This window comes from Carcharhinus amblyrhynchos, chromosome 6 (assembly GCF_965287045.1).
Source record: "Carcharhinus amblyrhynchos chromosome 6, sCarAmb.v2.hapA, whole genome shotgun sequence".
NCBI classification, from domain to species: Eukaryota; Metazoa; Chordata; class Chondrichthyes; order Carcharhiniformes; family Carcharhinidae; genus Carcharhinus; species Carcharhinus amblyrhynchos.
This window is the reverse complement of record NC_137329.1, coordinates 16,604,822-16,626,365: the sequence shown is the minus strand read 5'-3', so window position 1 is coordinate 16,626,365 and position 21,544 is coordinate 16,604,822. Positions and strand designations below refer to the sequence as shown.

The 21,544-nt window shown below is 43.6% G+C and overlaps 1 protein-coding gene across 5 annotated transcripts in view; it reads right to left on the bottom strand.

Annotated features, from left to right (window-relative positions):
• Positions 1-21,544, bottom strand: part of cttn (cortactin) — a 64,394-nt gene that overhangs the window by 38,282 nt on the left and 4,568 nt on the right. For all 5 annotated transcript variants that reach the window (XM_080189945.1, XM_080189946.1, XM_080189947.1 and 2 more), the window contains exons 2-4: positions 18,907-18,990; positions 14,889-14,962; positions 4,474-4,603 (exon numbers count right to left, since the gene is read on the bottom strand). In XM_080189945.1, the coding sequence (XP_080046071.1) occupies positions 4,474-4,603; positions 14,889-14,962; positions 18,907-18,990 (288 nt within the window). The remainder of the gene's footprint in view (positions 1-4,473; positions 4,604-14,888; positions 14,963-18,906; positions 18,991-21,544) is intronic.

Sequence of the window (21,544 nt, the reverse complement as noted above, 5' to 3'; positions counted from 1 at the left end):
TCCTGTGGGTGTGAAAAGTGCTACATAAACACAAGTCTTTCTTTCAGATAGTAACCCAAAATCAAGATCTGGCCTCCATGTTAATTACTCAAGCAATATCGCAAATTAAAATTAATCCAAGTTTCCTTGCTTATCTGCAAAAATTATAGTCAGAAAAACACATTATTTAAACCATCAAACACTTAATCTTTGAAAAGCCAGCTAGTTAACCTCACAAACTAGCCTCAAGCTAAAAGTGGTGCATTTATCAGTAAAATTATACTAAATGTCTATTCTTAGAAATTAAAAAGCACTCCCTTATGTAATAACTACTTGAGTTTGTAACACTGAGCCATTGACATGCACTATCCTTTCTGCTATGGACGCTCCCTCACTAATGCTTGCAGTCACTTACTGAACACAAGTCGACATTCAGAAGCACTCACCCATACTGGTGTGATGATAACATTTATATTAGGATTTATATTTCAGGCTGATCTCCCCTGCCTGTTTCAATTCTGGCCTCCCTTAAAACTGCCAGAAGATCTCCGCTCTCTTGCTAATCTTGGCCACCGTCCAAGATCAGCGGGATTTAACCTGCATATGTCTCATTATTCTTTAAAAAAAAACGTGGAAGGGGTCCAAAAGAACACCAATGGCGGCAATACACTGCACTGGATTTATCAAGGGCAGTTCCAGGCAAACTACAGGAGCATAGAATCTCTACAGTGCTGAAGGCGGCCATTCGGCCCATCGAGTCTGCACCAACATCAATCCCACCCAGGCCCCATCCCATAACCCTGCATATTTAACTTGCTAATCCCATTTACACCAAGGGGCAATTAAGCATACTCAATTAACCTAACCCACACATCTGTGGAGGGAGGGAGGAAACCCACACAGATTCGGGGAGAAGTTGTAAACTCCACAGAGACAGCTACCCAAGGCCGGAATTGAACCCTATGAGGCAGCACAGCTAACCACTGCTCCTCAGGGGGTGGTGCGGTGGCACAATGAGGCAACGTGAATACCCAGGATAAAGTGTTGGGCATGGCCTAAACTTACACTGTCAGTTTGTCAATCACCCATGCCTGCGTTAGCCCCAATTTGGTTTATACAGATGAGGGATCAGTTCAGTTATAGAACATACAAGGTGGCATAAAGTTGGCGAGGAACAGTGGGCAGACTCATCATTGGTTAATTAGGAAACACAGTAAGAAGTCTCACAACACCAGGTTAAAATCCAACAGGTTTATTTGGTAGTGAAAGCCACTAGCTTTCAGAGTGCTGCTCTTTCATCAGGTGAGTGGGATTTCAGTTCACAAACAGGGCCTATAAAGATAGGAACTCAATTTACACAATAATAGTTGGAGTGTTCTCTTCTTGTTGGGGAACACTTCAGCAGTCACAGGCATTCGGTCTCTGATCTTCATTAAGTGTCCTCCAAGGCGGCCTTCACGACACACGACAATGCAGAGTCGCTGAGCAGAGACTGATAGCCAAGTTCCACACACGAGGACGACCTCAGCCGGGATCTAGGGTTCATGTCACACTATCTGTAACCCCCACAACTTGCACGGGCTTGCAAAATCTCACTAACAACTCACGTCTCTTTAACCTGTGCTTAACCCTCTCTCCATTCACATTCTGTACCGTTAAGACTTGATTACCTGGAAAGACTCGCACTCCAACCATTATTTTGTGAACTGAGTTTGTGTCTTAAAATGCCCTGTTTGTGAACTGAAATCCCACTCACCTGATGAAGGAACAGCACTCTGAAAGTTAGCGGCTTTTGCTACCAAATAAACCTGTTAGACCTTAACCTGGTGTTGTGAGATTTCTGACTGTGTTTACCCCAGTCCAACGCCGGCATCTCCACATCATAATTAAGAAACCACAGGTGGTTTGGAAGATTGGTCACACCTTTGGAAGGATATGATTATTCTTACTGTAGAGAGGAACATATTTCAAAAAAAAATGGACAGCAGGACACAGTGGGAATAAGAGCATCACTTGCACCTATCGAGACAAAATTGGAACACTTCCTACCCAACCCTTCACCAGTACTCCACTGAGGTAACTGCTCCATACAGTTATCCACATGCAAATTCAAGGAGTAACCAATGTATGAAATTCAGTATCTGTACCAGTTACACTATTCTACTTTCGTCCTGGCACTTTCCACATTTTCAGGTAATTTTTTAAAGAAAGTAGGAAGTTGACTTCTGGTCCACTGGCTGCTGTCCAATAACAAGGATGTCTCGTGGGGCAACATGGTGGCACAGTGGTTAGCACTGCTGCCTCATAGCGCCAGGGACCCAGTTTGATTCCCAGTGTGGATGACTATCTGTGTGGAGTCTGCACATTTTCCCCGTGTCTGCGTGGGTTTCCTCCCATTGCTCTGGTTTCCACCCACAGTCCAAAAAACCTGCTGGTTAGGTGGAGTAGCCATGGTAAATTGCCCCTTAATGTTGGGGGGGATAAGCTAGGGTAAGTATATGGGGATAGGGCCTGGGTGGATTGTGGGTGCAGAAGCGTTGGGCCAAATGGCCTCTTTCTACACTGTAGGATTTTATGACTCTATTGACTGATAGAACAATAACCAAAGTCATTAAATATTTAAAGTCAGCACGGACTTAAGTGTCTCGCTAAATGAGCTGTATAACAGGATCAACCGTTAGGCTTCTATCCAGGGTCTAAATCACTGGAGCCTGAACTTCTCAAATACTTAAAATCATCATCAACACAACATTTTTGCTTTATTATTCGAGTGGGAAGACTGAACATTTTTAAGCTGCAATTACAACCACAACAGAACTGAAGATTTGAAAAGAAAGTCACGCAACACTGAAAGACGGGTTTTTTATTTATAGCGTTTCTGTCCTGCCTTTCTGCCCCTGGGGATGTTCAAAATGCTTTACAACCAATGAAGCAGTTCTGAAATATAACCACTGTAACATATTAACAGTTATTCCACAAAGTTATAACAGCAGCTACAACGTGGGCAACTGAGGGAGAGAGAGAGAGAATGATGACTAACCACCTAATTATGTTCATTGTTAATCGTTACATAACTCAAATGGTTTTCTTTGTCAGCCAGACGAGTGACGGTAAATATTACTGTAGGCAGGCACGATTTAAAATTCCTCTCCTGCTACTGTTGCCAGAATGAGTTGCTTTGCTACTTGGATACAACAATGATTGACAGGCCATTACCCCAGGAAATTCCCATTCACGAAAGAAAGGTTTGCACCTACACAGTGACTTTCAAGACCACCCGATATCACAAAATGCAGTACAGCCAACAAATTACTGCTTAGTTACTGATGTAACGTAAGAAGTGCAGCAGCTGACTTGCACACAGCAAGATCCCAAGTAAGAAGTTTCACTAATAATCTAACAACAAATCAAAACACTGGGTTTGAGTTCGGCAAGAAGTCTCACGACATCAGGTTAAAGTCCAACAGGTTTATTTGGAATCACCAGCTTTCGGAACGTTACTCTTTCCATCAAGTGAGTCAAAGCATTCTGCAGTGCTCGGAAAGCTCGTGATTCCAAACAGGCCTGTTGGACTTCAACCTGGTGTTGAGAGACTTGTTACTCTGCTCCCCCAGTCCGACGCCAGCATCTCCACTTCATGGCCAAGATCCCACAAGTCGCAAAATTGATCAATACACAGCAGTCTGCTATCATGATGTTGTTCGAGGGATAAATATTTGCCAATATTTCCCGTTGTCCTCTTCAAAATAGCTTCATAAGTGCATAAGTGGGCAAACAGAACGAATTAAAAGATAGCATCTCCTATGGGTCAACACTGCCTCCTTATGCCAGCCTCGATATTTGTGCTCTGGAGTAAAGCTTGAATCCACAAGCTCCTGACTCAGAGGCGAATGTGGTACCAACTGTGCCATCACTGACACCTAACTCAGGTCAAAGCCCACAGCTGTGTGTGCTGCCTATGACAGACATAAATCATTTAAATAAAAGCAAAATATTACAGCTGCTGGAATCTAAGACAAAAACAGCAAATGCTGGTTAACTCCCAGCAGGTCTGACAGCATCTGTGGAGAGAGAACAGAGCTAGTGTTTCAAGTCTGGATGACCCTTTGTCAGAGCTTTCTTAAGTCCTGACGAAGGGTGATCCAGACTCCAAACATTGGCTCTATTCTCTCTCCACAGATGCTGTCAGACCTGCTGAGATTTTCCAGCATTTTTCTGTTTTTGATTTGAACACAAATTGCAGAAGAAAGTAGGAGGTTTCAGTGCTGACCCACAGACACAAAGACTTCTAAATACTGCAATCCACTTCCTCAAAATGGCAGATGCATTCACTTTTCGAAGTGGATAATTTATCATAGATTCACAACCCTACGTCAGTGCTGGGATCTAGACCCACCCCAGCTAGAATAATCAAAATAACCACTACTTTCATCAGCTCTTCAATTAAGCTCATTTCCAAGCAATGACAAACTTTAAAAATGGCACATTTCTTACTTTATCCATACGATCATCTTGGACTCCAAACTTCCCTCCGTATCCATGGGATGCTCTTGGTCCATCTGCTAATTCTTTCTGTTTGAGAGATTTATGCTCCTGTGACACATTTTCCCTCAGCTCGTGCAAGCTAGATAAGGAAGACAGAGAGAGAGCGAAATTAGAAGAATTGAGATATAAATATAACATGAGACACGGGGGAGCCAAGAAAACGTCAAACCTTTCAGCAATTTACACTATGAAATGCCTTGTTCCACTTAAAATGTAGTGGAAAACCTATGAAATAATGAGGAGTTAGAATTACCTAACCTCAGTCCCATAAAGGGAGTGAGTCGACCCTGTACACAAAAAGAAGTCTATTTAATTTTTTTTATTTATTCAAGCTTATTTATTAGTGTCACAAGTAGGCTTACATTAACACTGCAATTAAGTTACTGTGAAAATCCCCTAGTCACCACACTCCAGTGCCTGTTCGGGTACACTGAGGGAGAATTTAGCCAGCATGTCTTATAATAAGTTATCTATCCAATGTAACCCTTCTTCCTTCTCTCTCCCAACGCGCTGCCTCCTGTCTCTATTTCTCACCAGTCAAATGGATCTTACCCTGTGAAATAAGCAAGGCTGATATACAGATCAAAGACACACAAAGAAGTATTGATCTCCCTTTCCATCTCCAGCTAACTATGAGAAGATGTGCTAGTTCCCCGGCCTTCCCATTAGAAAATAATTGTCCAATCATTAGAGCTATAGGTGGCCATTCAGCCTATTGTTCCTGTGTCTGCTCCCTGACTATATCATTTCTCCCATTTTTCCACCTTTCCCAGTATATATATCCAATTGTCTTTTGATAATTACTATTGAATCTACTTCCATCACCCTTTCCTGCAGTTCATTCCAAATCTCTGTGTACAATCTTACCCTGGCTCTTTTGTCAATTACCTTGAATCTGTCTCATAGAATCATAGAAGCCCTATAGTGCAGGAGGCGGCCATTTGGCCCATCTGGTCTGCACTGACCACAGTTCCATCCTGACTCTATTCCTGTAACCCCATACATTTACTCTGCTAATCCCCCTGACACAAGGGTCAATTTAACATGATCAATCAACCTAACCCTCACATCTTTGGACACATCTCTGGTTACCAAGCCAGTGAGAACAGTTTCTCTTCATTTACACTATCAAAATCCTCCATGATTTTTTAAAACTATTAATCTCCCTTTAACATAACATTGAATATTTTCAGACATGGTAGATTAGCCAGATTTTGGTACCACTTCATTCATGGTATGGGTCAAGCATTTGCTTTCAGACCTGAATAACATTGGTACTGTTATTGTTGAAACCATGATATTATTACAATCGCTTTAAAAATTAGGTTTGATTTTGATTTGATTTATTGTCACATACAGTGAAGAGTATTGTTTCTTGCGTGCTATACAAACAAAGCATACCATTTATAGAGAAAGAAACAAGAGGGTGCAGAATGTAGTGCTACAGTCATAGCTAGAGTATAGAGAAAGGTCAACTAAATGCAAGGTAGGTCCATTCAAAAGTCTGACAGCAGCAGGGAAGAAGACGTTCCTGATTCGGTTGGTACCTGACCTCAGATTTTTGTACCTTTTTCCCGAAGGAAGAAGGTGGAAGGGAGAATGTCCGGGTTGCATGGGGTCCTTAATTATGCTGGCTGCTTTGCCAAGACAGCGGGAAGTGTAGACAGAGTCAATGGATGGGAGGCTGTGTGCATGATGGATTGGGCTACGTTCATGACCTTTTGTAGTTCCTTGCAGTCTTGGGCAGAGTAAGAGCCATACCAAGCTGTGATACAACCAGAAAGAACACCTTCTATGTGCATCTATAAATGTTGGTGAGAGTCGTAGCTGACATGCCAAATTTAGAAATTACATCAAAGCACTGTTAGAGAGTTTAAAAGAGTTAGAATGAAGTTTTGGAAGCGTAGAACAAGAGTAAAAGACAGAATTAGAAGGTATGCTGGGCACAGCTGTGATGCCATCTTGGAATGAAAATAAATTCAAACTTCCAGGTAACAGCTGAAAGGATGATACATCAAGATTTCACATTTTGAAATTTTGACTATAACAAATGATGTAAAAACACTATAGTCCAAACACTACTCTTCTTCTTGGCAACATATAGTTTACACTACAGAAATAAACTGTCACATTTTGTTGATCACACAACAGTTCTATTCTGCACAGAATTATGGTTTTTAATCACAACAGGTCAGAGTTCCCAGTTTCCACAGAGTTGTTTCCTTTCTGCTTTCCAAATCCACTGGGAAGGTTACACTGTAGAATCCCTCCTCCAGTTCCAAGTTAAGCAAATTCTCCAGTGTCCTTTACAGGAATTGTACATTCAATCTGCGCACAAGCTTCCATCCCCATTCTGCTTGGTGAATGATACTTTATTTGTTGAAGGAGCATGCCTGATTTCTTGAATCTTTTACTCCCTCTACCTCTCAGACAGTTGGAAATCATCCAAGACAAAATTACAACTGCTGCCTGTGATATGCTTGGGTTTACAGGGAAGCCTGTAACCTGATAGCAAAATGACTTCCCCTACTCTCTTCGCCATGGTAACAGAAAATACATTAGCATTTAATCAATTATCTTTGATCCAAACATCCTTTCAAGTGAAGGGATAGTTTACTGCACAATAGTTTTTAATTTAATTTTTATATCACACTTCTAGGACTTTGGGAGACTCGAATCTACTCACTGTAGACTTACAAACTGCTGCAACTGTCCCCTTCTCAATAAAACAAAATCTTCCTCAGATTTCTAACAATTAACCATCCAGGTTTACTGTCTGGCAGACTGCAGCTGAGGTCACATCATTCCCTTCACTGGCTGACATTTAGAGTTACAGCCCTGAAATCTCTCTCTCTCAGGTACCAAATCCAACAGGGACTGGGCGACCATGACTTTCCATATCTTGCTCCATGGTGATGCTTGAAGATACTGCAGCGGTTTCTAGAATCCTCTATGGTACAGAAGGACGCCATTCAGCCCATCGAAACTGTACCGACCACAACCTCACCCAGGCCCCATCTCCATAACACCACGCATTTAGCCTAGCTAGTCTCCCTGACACTAAAGGACAATTTACCATGGACAATCCATCTAACCCATGCATCTTTAGGTTGTGGGAAGAAACCAGAGCACCCAGAGGAAACCCACACAGACACGGGGAGGACGTGCAAACTCCACACAGACAGTGACCCAAGCTGGGAATTGAACCCGAATCTCTGGTGCTGTGAGACAGCACTGCTAAACCACTGTGTCACCATGTTGTCCGTACTACCATTGTCCTCTGCAGGTTATGGCTAACTTGGAGATTCTCTCTCTCTCTCTTACCACCTACCGCAGGTGTATTGGAAGGATTTGTGTGTTGATCATCGCACTGTTTGGCCATGTTCTGAATGTACCTCGAGTCTTGAACCTGGAGCTTCTGAGTCTGAAGGTAGGGAGGCTACCAATGTGCCACATGTTCTCCCAAAATACAATAATCTATATTATAGATATTGTATTATAGATCGAATCCCCAAACTTAATCTTACAAACCTGACAACTGTAACAGTATTCATACACTGGATTTTGATTAAAAGCTGCAACTTTTAGTCTTGTTTCCGCAGCTTTCGGCACAGCAAGAACATTGATACAGTTGTAGCATAAAATCCAACATCTAACTCACTGCACGTCAGTCCCAGACATACGAGAGCAGTGAAGAATCTGGCAGTCATAGGGTATTTACAACAAACATGTTTACAACTTTAGACTACACTGACTCAGCTGGAAATTTTAAAAAACGTCCTACTCAGTATTTATCCCTCAAATCAATATCACGAATGTACAATTTGCTCATTTTTGTCATTGCTGTTTGTGGCAACTTGCTGCGAACAAATTGGCTGCAATGCTCTCTACGGTGACATCAAAAATACTTCATTGGTCATCAAACAATTCGGCTGGGATACATCAAGATTGCCAAAAGGTGCTTAAAAAAAAATGCAGATCTTTGTTTCTATTCATTACCGGATGGGAACATTAACCTCAGCTAGGGGTGGCAGAGTGGTTAAGACTGCTGCCTCGCAGCATCGGGGACCAGGTTCAAGTCCCAGCTTGGGTCACTATCTATGTGGAGTCCGCATGTTCTCCCCATTTCTGTGTGGGTTTCCTCCGGGTGCTCCGGTTTCCTCCCACAGTCTGGAAGATGCGCTGGTTAAGTGCATTGGCCATGCTAAATTCTCCCTCAGTGTACCCAAACAGGCGCCGGAGTGTGGCAAGTAGGGAGTTTTCACAGTAACTACATTGCAGCGTTAACGTAAGCCGACCTGTGACACTAATAAATAAACCAGCTTTTGCTGTAACACGTCAAGAATATTAAAAATTCAACCGAGGCCTCCCACTCAATACATAGAATACTTATCCAGAGGGCAGTGATCGCAGAATATTTTCCACCCTTAAGACACGCAGCCACTTCATGACTGAGATTCCACAGTCTTGGCACTGGTTATGACGGATTGAGCAGACGGCAATATGATGTGGAATAATGGGAAAACTCATGTGCTGCATCACACAGAGAGAGAGAGAGAGAGGCCAGTCTAATAGGCAAGAAAAACAAGCAGCTACAAAGAAAAGGGCAGATTGTCAAGCTCAGTGCCAGTAGCCACGTTCACAGCAGTTAACACACAGGCCTGGAATCAAGGCCCGAACACGTTCATACAGAAGAGACGCAATGAAATGACTGCTTTATTAAAACCCTGCTATTTTTCAGGATGTTTTCATTTAGAATCATAACAGTGCAGAAGGAGGCCATCCGGACAATTCAGTCTACACCAACTCTCTGGCGGAGCATCCTACCCAGGCCCTATCCCCATAGCTCGACATATTTATTCCACTAATCCTTCTCACCTACACATCTTTTGAGACACTAAAGGGCAATTTAGCTTGACCAATCAACCTAACCTGCGCATCTGTTTGACTGTAGGAGGACTCACAGGAAACCCACACAGACATGGGGAGAACGTGCTAACTCAGACAGTGACCCAAGGCCAGAACTGAATCTGGGTCCCCAGGGTGCTGTGAGGCAGCAGTGCCAGGCGCTGTGTGCCACCCATTTGTTGTGGAACCATTTAACGTACTAGCATTGCAACATCCTTACAAAAAGAGCTGTTTGAGTAACTCAAACACGCTAAATAAACAGCAAACTTGCACAGTTAATCAGCAAATATTGCAATACCCAAGGGAAGGAAGTGAGGGGGGGCAAAAAGCACATGTTTAAGCAGGCCACCTGGAGGTCCACATCATTGTTTACTATTATTGTGATAAGCCGGGAACAATCGCCTTTCGTTCTTGCAACATTAAACACACAGGACTTCATTAGTCAGAAATAAATGCAACAAATTAGGTTGGGAAGAGGAGAAGCCAACTCCTAATCTACAGGAAAAATCCACTGAAATGCTCAATGTACATAATTCCACCCTGGCCAGACTGAGTTACAATGAAGCTCTCTCATTTAATGAGGTTTAAAAGCTCAATGCTTCACATTCCGCTCATGTTGGTAGAAAGCGATTTGCTTTTAAACTGAAAATAGGCACTAAAGTCAAATACTCTCATCCCATTTCATACCAAACAATAGGATCGCACGGCTCTGGAAGAGGTTATGCTGTTCTCTCAGTTATTCAACAAGTCCCGGCCTCAAGCTCTTTCCCGAATGCCTACAAATAGATCTTTTTTTCAAATACGTATCCGTACCCCTCTCAAAAGCCATGATGGAATCTTTTTTTTTCTCAAGATGACACTGGAACAAAGCGACTTCTTGCAAGCTGTGCCCAGCATACCTCCTATCTTTTACTCTCGTTCTGTGTTTCTAAAACTTCATTCTAACTCTCTCAAACTCTCTAACAATGCTTTATCTTTCTCTACACCCTAGCTATGACTGTAACACCATATTCTGCACACTCTCCTTACCTATGAACGGTATGCTTTGTCTGTAGCTCATAAACAACAATATTTTTCACTGCAGACTAATACATGTGACAAAAATAAATCAAATTCTTGATAGTTTCTGATGGAACATTTCATGCCTAAACAGCCTGCTACATAAAATACTTCCACTAATCCCCCTCTCTCCATTCTTTTTGGGGCGACGAACTTAAATCTAGGTTCACCCTTTACTTACTCATGAATACAGAATGCGCACTTGACCTATCAGCATTACCGCTAAGAACTCTTCATGTTAAGATGCTAATTAGAAGCAGGAGTAGGCCACTCAGCCCCTCAGGTCTGTTCTAAAATTCAGTAAGATCAAGGCTAATCTGATCATAACCTCAACTCCACATTACCCCCAATAACATTTTACCCCCAATAACATTTCACCCCCTTGCTCATCAAGAATCTATCTTCCTTAAGAATATTCAAAGAACTACATCCACTGCCTTTTGAGGAAGAATGTTCCGGAGACAGCTGGAGTATCGTGTGCAGTTCTGGAATCCACATTATAAGAGGAAGATGATAGCACTGGAAAAGGCGCAGAGATTTACCAGGACGTTGCCTGGGCTGGAGAGTTTTAGTTATGAAGAGAGAATGGGTAATCCGAGGTTGCTTTCCTTAGAGCAGAGGAGACCGAGGAGCGGGGGGGGCATGATTGATATGTATAATTTGACAAGGGGCATCAATGGAATAGACAGGAAGAAACTTTTCCCCTTAATTTTAAGTTTTTTAGAAGTTTTTATTTATTACTCAGAAGTAGTCCTACATTAACACTGCAGTTAAGTTACTGTGAAAATCCCCTGGTCGCCACACTCCAAAATCTGCTCGGGTACACTGAGGGAGCATTTAGCATGGCCAATTCACCTAACCTGCACACTGGGAGGAAACTGGAGCATCTGGAGGAAACCCAGGCAGACACAGGGGGAACGTGCCAGCTCCACACAGAGAGTGACCCAAACCCAGAATTGAACCCAGGTCCCTGTGAGACAGCAATGCGAACCACTGTGCCACATCTTTGGTGAAGGGATCAACGACTAGGGGGCATAGATTTAAGGTAAAGGGCAGGAGGTTTAGAGGAGCTGTGGGAGTCTGGAACTCGCTACCTAAAGGATGATAAAGGCAGGAACCCTTCTAACATTTTAGTAGCATTTAGACGTGCATTTGCGATGCCAAGGCATACAAGGTTATGGATCAAATGATAGAAAACGGGATTAGAACGGTCAGGGGGCTGTTTTTGACTGGCACAGACGTGATGGCCTGAAGGGCCTTTTCTATGCTATGGACCTCTGTGACTCTAACTAAAACATCAGTTAACATTCACTAAGATAACTGTCTAATAGTGCAAGTTCTTGACTTGTTCAGGGTGATGAATTTACTCTTTTTGGGTGGCACAGTGGTTAGCACTGCTGCCTCACAGCGCCAGGGACTACAGTCCAATTCCAGTCTCGGATCAGTGTGTGTGCGCAGAGTTTACACATTCTCCCCACGTCTGCATGGGTTTCATCTGGATGCTCCAGTTTCCTCCCACAGTCCAAAGATGTGTAGGCTGGATGGATTGGCCATACTAAATTGCCCCTTGGTGTCAGGGGAATTAGCAGAGTGAATATCTGGGGTCTCAGGTTAGGGCCTGGGTGGGATTGCTGCCAGTGCAGACTCAATGGGCCAAATAGCCTCCTTCTGTACTGTGGGGATGCTATGATTCTTTCTGCCCACTACCACATCCCTCCAGCAAACTTATATTCTGCCTACAAGAAAGGCTGTCTATTGAAATTTACTGTCGTGTATTGGTTGAAAAATAAATAGCCCTTTCTGCACAGGAGACACTGTTAATCTCGATATTGAATTTCAGTCTAAGGAGATTTACTACTGGCAAGCTTCTTGAAATGATAGGTGACTCCAGACTAAAAGCAATATCATTAAGGATAAAGGCAATGGGAATAGCTGAGTTCGTGGTATTAAAACTCAAGAGATCAATCCTTTTGCAAGGAAAACAGGAGGTAGCAGATCAAGGAGATATCTGGAATTCTGATCCTAAAAGGCAAAAGGTGCTGGGACAACTGGCAATGACATCGAGAGATCTTTGTGAGCTAATGGATCATGGAACCAAATGAGGTTGGGGTGATGGAAAAGCTCGAGGGGTTTGACTCAAGTCCTATGATCCCGAGACAATTTGAAAGAAGAAATAATCTAATTACACAATCAGACTGGTTGGTCAATTGGATAGGGTAGACCATAAGACATAGGAGCAGAATTAGGCCACTCGGCCCATCGAGTCTGCTCCACCATTCAATCATGGCTGATTTTTTTTCAATCCCATTCTCCTGACTTTTCCCCATAACCCCTGATCCCCTTATTCATCAAGAACCTATCTATCTCTGTCTTAAAGACACTCAGTGACCTGGCCTCCACAGCCTTCTGTGGCAAAGTGTTCCACATTTTCACCACTCTCTGGCTGAAGAAAGTCTTCCTCATCTCAGTTTTAAAGGATCACCCCTTTAGCCTGAGGTTGTGCCTTCTGTTTCTGGTTTTTCCTACTAGTGGAAACATCCTCTTCACATCCACTATCTAGGCCTCGTGGTATCCTGTAAGTTTCAATAAAAATCCCCCCTCATCCTTCTAAACTCCAACAAGTACAGACCCAGAGTCCTCAACTGTTCCTCATACGACAAGCTCTCCATTCCAGGAATCATTCTTGTGAACCTCCTTTAGACCTCTTCCAAGGCCAGCACATCCTTCCTTAGATATGGGGTCCAAAACTGCTCACAGTACTCCAAATGGGGTCTAACTAGAGCCTTATACAGCCTCAGAAGTACATCCCTGTTCTTGTATTCTAGCCCTCGCGACATGAATCCTAACAGTGCATCTGCTGGCTGTACCTACATATTAACCTTAAGAGAACCTAGAACAATGATTCCCAAGTCCCTTTGTGTTTCTGATTTCCTAAGCATTTCCCCATTTAGGAAATATCTATGCCTCCATTCCTCCTTCTAAAGTGCATAACCTCACACTTTTCCACTTTGTATTCCATCTGTCACTTCTTTGCTCACTCTCCAAACCTGTCCAAGTCCTTCTGCAGCCCCCCTGCTTCCTCAGTACTACCTGTCCCTCTACATATCTATCATCTGCAAACTTAGCAACAGTGCCTTCAGTTCCTTCTTCCAAATCGTCAATGTATATTGTGAAAAGTTGTGGTCCCAGCACTGATCCCTGATGCACACCACTAGTCAACGGCTGCCATCTGAGAAAGACCCTTTTACCCCACTCTCTGCCTTCTGCCAGTCAACCAATCCTCTATCCATGCCAGGATCGTACCCTTAACACCATGGGCACTTAACTTATTTAACAGTCTCCTATATGGCACTTTGTCCAGGGCCTTCTGGAAATCTAAATGAATCACGTCCACTGACTCTCCTTTGTCTAACTTCCGTTACCTCCTCAAACAACTCCAGCGGATTTGTCAGACATGATCTCCCCTTGATAAAGCCGTGCTGACCCAGCCCTACTTTATCATGCACTTCCAAGTAGAAATCATAGAAACCTTACCGTGCAGAAGGAGGCCGTTTGCACCAACCACAATCCCACCCAGCCTCTATCCCTGTAGCCCCACTTATTTACCCGGCTAGTCCCCCAACACTAAGGGTCAATTTAGCTTGGCCAATCAACCTAACCTGCATATCTGTGGACTGTGTGAGGAAACCAGAGCACCCAGAGGAAACCCACACTTTCACAGGGAGAATGTGCAAACTCCACACAGACAGTGACCCGAGTCAGGAATCGAACCCAGATCGCTGGCACTGACAGGCAGCAGTGCTAACCACTGTGCTATAGTGGAGTACTCTGTGATCTCATCTTTAATAATGGGCTCAAATCTTGCCAATGACTGAAGTCAGGCTAACTGGCCTATAATTTCCCATCTGCTACCTCCCTCCCTTCTTAAAGAGCGATGTTACATTCTTTACTTTCCAGTCCTCTGGTAGCAGGAATATAGACCCAAACAACACCCCCACCCAACTGTCCAGTCTTCTCTTTTCTCACAAGGAATTTATTAAAAGATGCAACTGATGCACAGAAAGACAAACTTAAAACACAAGCCTCGCAACAAACACACTACAATACGTGAGAGAGTCAGTGCAGATGCGATAGGCTGTCGGGATTCTATGATATGATATCTCACACAAAGATAACTTCAGCAACAGTCTACAGGATTTCAACAGATTCAGACCAATTTACCAAGTGATTGCTGGTAAAATAATTTCCATTCATCGATTGCATCTGCTTGAATCAAAAACCATAAAATGCCACAGCCCATGTCAGTTCCTCCAATGGTGAATAACATGTCCCAATTTATCCAAAGAGTACAAGAGGCAGCCAACCTCCCTGACCACCACCGCAGAAGAAGAACTTACTTGATGTGTGCCTGATGCCCAGATCCTTGAACTGTTTTGGCACCCCATCTCTGTTCCTTTTCAGACAAATCATTCTAGTTAAAGCAAAAACAGAAAACTAATGTTAAAAACGCTTTTATCCAACCACAACTAGTAATAGAAAGAAAACAGTAACAATGGAAAACTGGTGTACCCCTGAGGAGCAGCACGGTGGTTAGCACTGCTGCCTCACAGCACCAGGGACTTCCATGTTCAATTCCAGCCTCGAGCGACTCTCTGTATGGTGTTTGAACGTTCTCCCCGGTTCTGCGTGGGTTTCCTCTGGGTGCTCCCATTTCCTCCCACAGTCCAAAGAGATGTGTGAGTTAGGTGGATTGGCCACACTAAGTTGACCCTTAGTGTCCCAAGATGTCTAGGTTAGGTGGATTAACATAGAACATAGAACATAGAACATAACAGCGCAGAACAGGCCCTTCGGCCCACGATGTTGCGCCGACCAGCTTTTTAAAAAAAAACAACACTAACCCACTAATCTAAACCAATCCCATTTTGTCCATAAACCTATCCACAGATCTCTTAAACGCCCCCAAACTAGGCGCATTTACAACTGCAGCTGGCAGGGCATTCCAGTCCCTCACCACCCTTTGGGTAAAGAACCTACCCCTGACATCAGTCCTATAACTACCCCCCCTTAATTTAAAGCCGTGCCCCCTCGTGCTAGCTTTCTCCATCCTAGGAAAAAGGCTATCACTATCCACCCTGACTAAACCTCTAATCATCTTATATGTTTCAATAAGGTCCCCTCTTAGCCGCCTTCTTTCCAGCGAAAACAACCCCAAATCTCTCAGTCTCTCCTCATAGGATCTCCCCTCCATACCAGGCAACATCCTGGTAAACCTCCTCTGCACCCTCTCCAAAGCCTCTACATCCTTCCTGTAATGTGGGGACCAGAACTGCACACAATACTCCAAGTGCGGCCGCACCAGAGTTGTGTACAGTTGCATCATGACGCTGCGACTCCTAAATTCAATCCCCCTACCAATAAACGCCAAGACACCGTATGCCTTCTTAACAACCTTATCTACTTGATTCCCAACTTTCAGGGATCTATGTACACATACACCTAGATCCCTCTGCTCCTCCACACTATTCAAAGTCCTCCCGTTAGCCCTATACTCAACACATCTGTTATTCCTACCGAAATGAATTACCTCACACTTCTCCACATTAAACTCCATCCGCCACCTCGCGGCCCAGCTCTGCAACCTTTCTAAGTCACCCTGCAAACTATGACACCCTTCCTCACAATCTACCACACCTCCGACTTTGGTGTCATCAGCAAACTTACTAATCCACCCAACTGTACCCTCATCCAGATCATTAATAAAAATTACAAACAGCAGTGGCCCCAAAACAGATCCCTGAGGCACACCACTCGTAACTGAACTCCATGACGAATATTTACCATCAACCACCACCCTCTGTCTCCTATCTGCTAGCCAATTCCTGATCCAATTACCTAGATCACCCCCAGTCCCATACATCTGCATTTTCTGCAGAAGCCTACCATGGTGAACCTTATCAAACGCCTTACTAAATCCATATACACCACGTCAACTGCCTTACCCCTATCCACCTCTTTGGTCACTTTCTCAAAGAACTCGATAAGGTTAGTAAGGCACGACCTACCCGCTACAAAACCATGCTGATTGTCTCTAATCAATTCATTACTCTCCAAATAACTATAAATCCTGTCTCTAATAATCCTTTCCAAAACCTTACCCACTACAGAAGTAAGACTCACCGGTCTGTAATTCCCAGGGAAGTCTCTTCTCCCCTTCTTAAACAATGGGATCAACGGGATAAATGCAGGAGGTTACAAGGATAGGGTGGGATGTGGGCCTGGGTAAGTTGCTCTGTCGAAGAGTCAGTGCAGACTCGATGGGCCAAATGGCCTTCTTCTGCGCTACAGGGATACTATGATTGTGGCCATTAAATGCCCTTGCTAACTAGCACACCAGACAAGTTAAAAATAATGTCACAGAAATATCTTCAAAATCTTTAGTCACTCAGACTCTTTTTTAAATTTAATGATTCTAATGAAGGGTCATAGTACAGGCCGTGACTCAATGTTATAACGCTCTGTCTCTGAGACAGGCAGTCATGGGTTTAAGTCCCACTCCAGAGAATTGATCAGAAAGTCCAAACCGACACTCCAGTGCAGTCCTGGGAAAGTCCTGCAGTGACGGAGGTGCTCTCTCTGCCTACTTCGATCAACACAGTAAGAAGTCTCACAACACCAGGTTAAAGTCCAACAGGTTTATTTAATACTAAACGCCACAAGCTTTCGGAACGCTGTTCCTTCGTCAGGCGAGTGGAGAGTTCTCCACTCTCCATTCTGAACTCTCCACTCACCTGACGAAGGAACAGCGTTCCGAAAGCTTGTGGCGTTTACTATCAAATAAACCTGTTGGACTTTAGCCTGGTGTTGTGAGACTTCTTACTGTGTTTACCCCAGTCCAATGCCAGCATCTCCACATCATGACTACTTCGATGAATGCAGAGACCCCTATTTTGAAAATCAGAGGAATTATCTCCCGGTGTCCTGGCCAATACCTATCGTTCAACCACTAACACAGGTGATTTGGTCAGCAGGACATCGTGTTATGATGGAAGGAACCACAGCAGCCAGACTGCACAGGCTGCAAAGTGTTTTTGGTTTTTCTGGGGTCACGAAAGGCGATATAGAAACACTTGTGTTCTTTCTTGCTTTGATACACATTCATCTGTCATTACTGTCAGATTTTTAGTGGTCCACTCTGATCGTCCAGTGAGTCCTGCTTTTAATATTGCACAAACACAACTTGTTTTCAGTGATATATTGGGAGCATTCAAGCAGATTATTACAGACTAGTAAAGCGTAGCAGATTTATTTTAGGCTTGGAATGATTGGCCAATTTTTCTAAAGGATACAAGCCTCCAGTAGCTGTCATTGAACAAGAGCTTTATGCATGAAACAGGGAGTTTGTCAAACAGACAAGCCACTCAGATTCTGGTCTACGATGCTAAATATGGTCCAAGCTCCATTGCATGTGACATTCTTAAATAATAGGATTTATCTAAAGACAAAAGGAGAAAGGAGTATGTTTTTTTCCAATTTAAAGCACAAGGACGCAAAAACCAAATCACAGAATTCCTACAGTGCAGAAGGAGGCCATTTGGCCCATTGAGTCTGCATCGACTCTCTGAAATAGCATCCTACCCAGGCCGTATCCCTACATAATTACTCCACTAATCCTCCTAACCTACACATCTTGGGACACTAAGGAGCAATTTAGCATGGCCGAGCAACTTAATCCACACCTCTTTGGACTACGGGAGGAAACCGGAGCACCTGGAGGAAACCCACGCAGATACAGGGAGAATGTGCAATCTCCACACAGACAATCACCCGAGGCTGGAATTGAACCTGGGTCCCTGGTGCTGAGAGGCAGCAGTGCTAACCACTGCACCACCCTCAACTGAGTTTGTTTCTGTTTTGGTTCATGTTCCACTTCAATCCTAACGAACTGTTTCCACATCCCTTTGGCCAAGTTGGCTTTGGCTCCGTATTCAGAAGGTCGTGGGTTCAAGTCCAGCCACAGACTGACAGTCCAATGCCAGAATGAGAAAATCCAGTAATTTGGGAGGTGCCACCTCTCAGGTGTCAAACTAAGTTCCATCTGTTCTCTAAGGAGGACATAGAAGATTCAGTAGCACTAATTAAAGAAGAACTGGAAGTTTTCTGTTGTGTCCTGGTTAATACTAATCCTGCTGCCAATATCATTGAAGAGTAACAAATTATCTGATCGTTTTCCACTGCTGTTTGAGACTGTGCCATTTGCAAATCGACTGTCCGGTTTCCCACTTTACAACAGTAACCATTCTTCAAAAAAAAAATGACTTCACTGGTGCTTTGGGACATCCTTGAGGTTCTGGAAGATGTTACTTAAATGTGAACTCTTTCTTGTTAAGCCATAAGCAAAAGCCAAAAGCTTACCACAAAGTCGGGGTCTGTGTCCCAGTCATCGCCGTCATCTGACGCTGTGACAGAAATCGTGCGGCCAGCAGCTGCTTTCCACATCTGGAAAAGAAATCCATATCAGTGACGGCATTGGCACTAGCTAACTGCACCCTAAACACCAACCAATTATCACTCAGCAGCCAAAGCTAATGTGACCCTGCAAAGATCACACCTTGGCAAATTGGCCAGATTTCAAATTGTTCTGTACTGGGAGGAGAGACCCTGCAAATATTCTCACACAACTACCCACTTGAAAAGATTTCCTGCAAATAATAACACACTCTCAGGGACCCTCTTAACTTCATAAAGGCAGTCAAAGAAAAGTACGACAGTGCAGAAATTGTTATTTAAACACAGCATGAAAAGTAGTGAGCTGGTAAATCAAAGAGATTTTCATTCATCACAATCACGGGGGATATTCAGAGTGCTAACGGCAATCGCTCAGATAGCCACAAATGCTAGAAAACTGGCTGGATCAGGACAGTCAGAATGTGTAAAGAGAAAAGTCAGTACATTTCAACTTGTCCAGTGAAGCACAACAAATGTCCTGTTCCATCTCTTTACTCACTGATGGCCTGTGCATATCTACTTTGTTCTGTTCTCAGTTTCAGGCCAGGATCAATGTCTTCAGAAAGTCATGATTTGGAGACTCAGGAAGTCAGGGAGAGAATGGAGATCTGAGACCTATTCTCCGTAACCCCAAGTATTTATCCAGCTAATCCCTCTAACCTACACATCTTGGGGCACTAAGGAGTAGTCTAGCATGGCCAATCCACTGAACCCACACATCTTTGATGTATGGGAGGAAACTGGAGCATCCAGAGGAAACCTACGCAGACGCGGGGAGAATGTGCAAATTTCACAAAGAGTGACCCAAGGCTGGAATTGAACCTGGATCCCTCGTGCTGTGAGGCAGCAGTGCTAACCACTGTGCTGTCTAACCATATATTAGTGCCCAAAAATCCATCAACTCCTGTCTTTACTATACTCAATGACTAAGGATCTAGATCTCTCCAGGGTACAAAATTCCAAAGATTCACAATGCTTTGAATCATAGAATAATATAGTGCAGAAGGAGGCCATTTGGCCCATCGAGTCTGCACTGACCACAATCCCTCCCAGGCCCTATACCCATGCACTTACACTAACTAGTTCTCCAGACACTTGCTAACCACTGTCCCATCTTGCTGTCAATCCCAAACGGCTAACCAGTAAATCTGAGACTATGATCTGTTTTCTAGATTCATCAGCCATGGAGACATTTCCTCAACATCCATCCCGTCAAACTCCTTAAGAATTTTGTATGTTTCAATGAGTTCATTGCTTATTCCTAAGCTCAAAGGAACATGGGCCTAGTTTATTCTTTCTCTGCTTCGATCCTCCCTTTCACAGGAAGCAGTCTAGTCAACCTTCTCTGCGGTCACTCAAGGGCAAGAATGCCCTTCCTTAGGTAAGGAGACCCAAAGTGCACACAGTATACCAGGTCTGGTTCCAGCAATGCCTTACTTGTAGTTGAGACTTATTTATTCCTACTTTAAAATGCTTTGTAAGAAAAGCTAACAATATTTGACTTCCTCATTGCTTGCTGGACCTGCACCTTTCCTTTCTATGATCCATATACAATGTCACCCAGTTTTAGACAACGTAAATTCTGTTTTTTTAATTTCTCCAACTAAAATCAACAACTTCACTACACTGTATTCCATCTGTCACATTGCTGCCAACTCACCAAACCTATCTCCCTGGAGGCAAAGCACCTCACTGACCCAATCCCGTAGAGTCCTTCACAAATGCTTTACGAAAATCTAAACACGCTACATCAACTGTTTCTCATTTATCTATCTTATCACCATTTACAGCCTCAAAAAATTCTGAGCAGATCCTGAACATTGAAGGGGTGGCACGATGGCACTGCTGCCTCACAGCTCCAGGGACCCGGGTTCGATTCCCAGTTTGGATCACTGTTTGTATGGAGTCTGCACGTTCTCCTCGTGTCAGCATGGGTTTCCTCCAGTGCCCTGGTTTCCTCCCACAGCCTGAAAGGCATGCTGGTTGGGTGCACTGGCCACACTAAATTCTCCCTCAGTGTACCCGAACAGGTGCCAGAGTGTGACGACGGGGGGATTTTCACTTCATTGCAGTGTTAATGTAAGCCTACTTGTGACACTAACAAATAAACTTTAAACGAGCAATGGACTGCAGATGCTGAAAATCCAAAACGCAAGCAGAAAATGCTAGAAGCACCCTGCATGCTGGCAAAATCTGTGGAGCGAGAAACTGAGTTAACATTTCAGCTTTGCTGCTGTAAGTGTTTCCTGAATTTACTGTTTGGATTCCCTTTCATAAATCAGCATCAACTCAGCTTAATCCTATTCTGGCTTTCCATATGCTCTATTACCACATTCCTCCTAATAAATTCCACTAGTTTACCGATTATAGACGGTCTCCATTTATTTTCTTTTAAAAAAAAACAGGAGGGTTATACCTTCCAATCCTCAGAAACTGTTCTAGAATGGGAGAAGTTCTGGAAGATCAGATCCAACACAGGCAATATCCCTACAATGCTAGACATCAGGACAATGAGATTTATCACCAGTTAGTCCCCTTAAGTTCT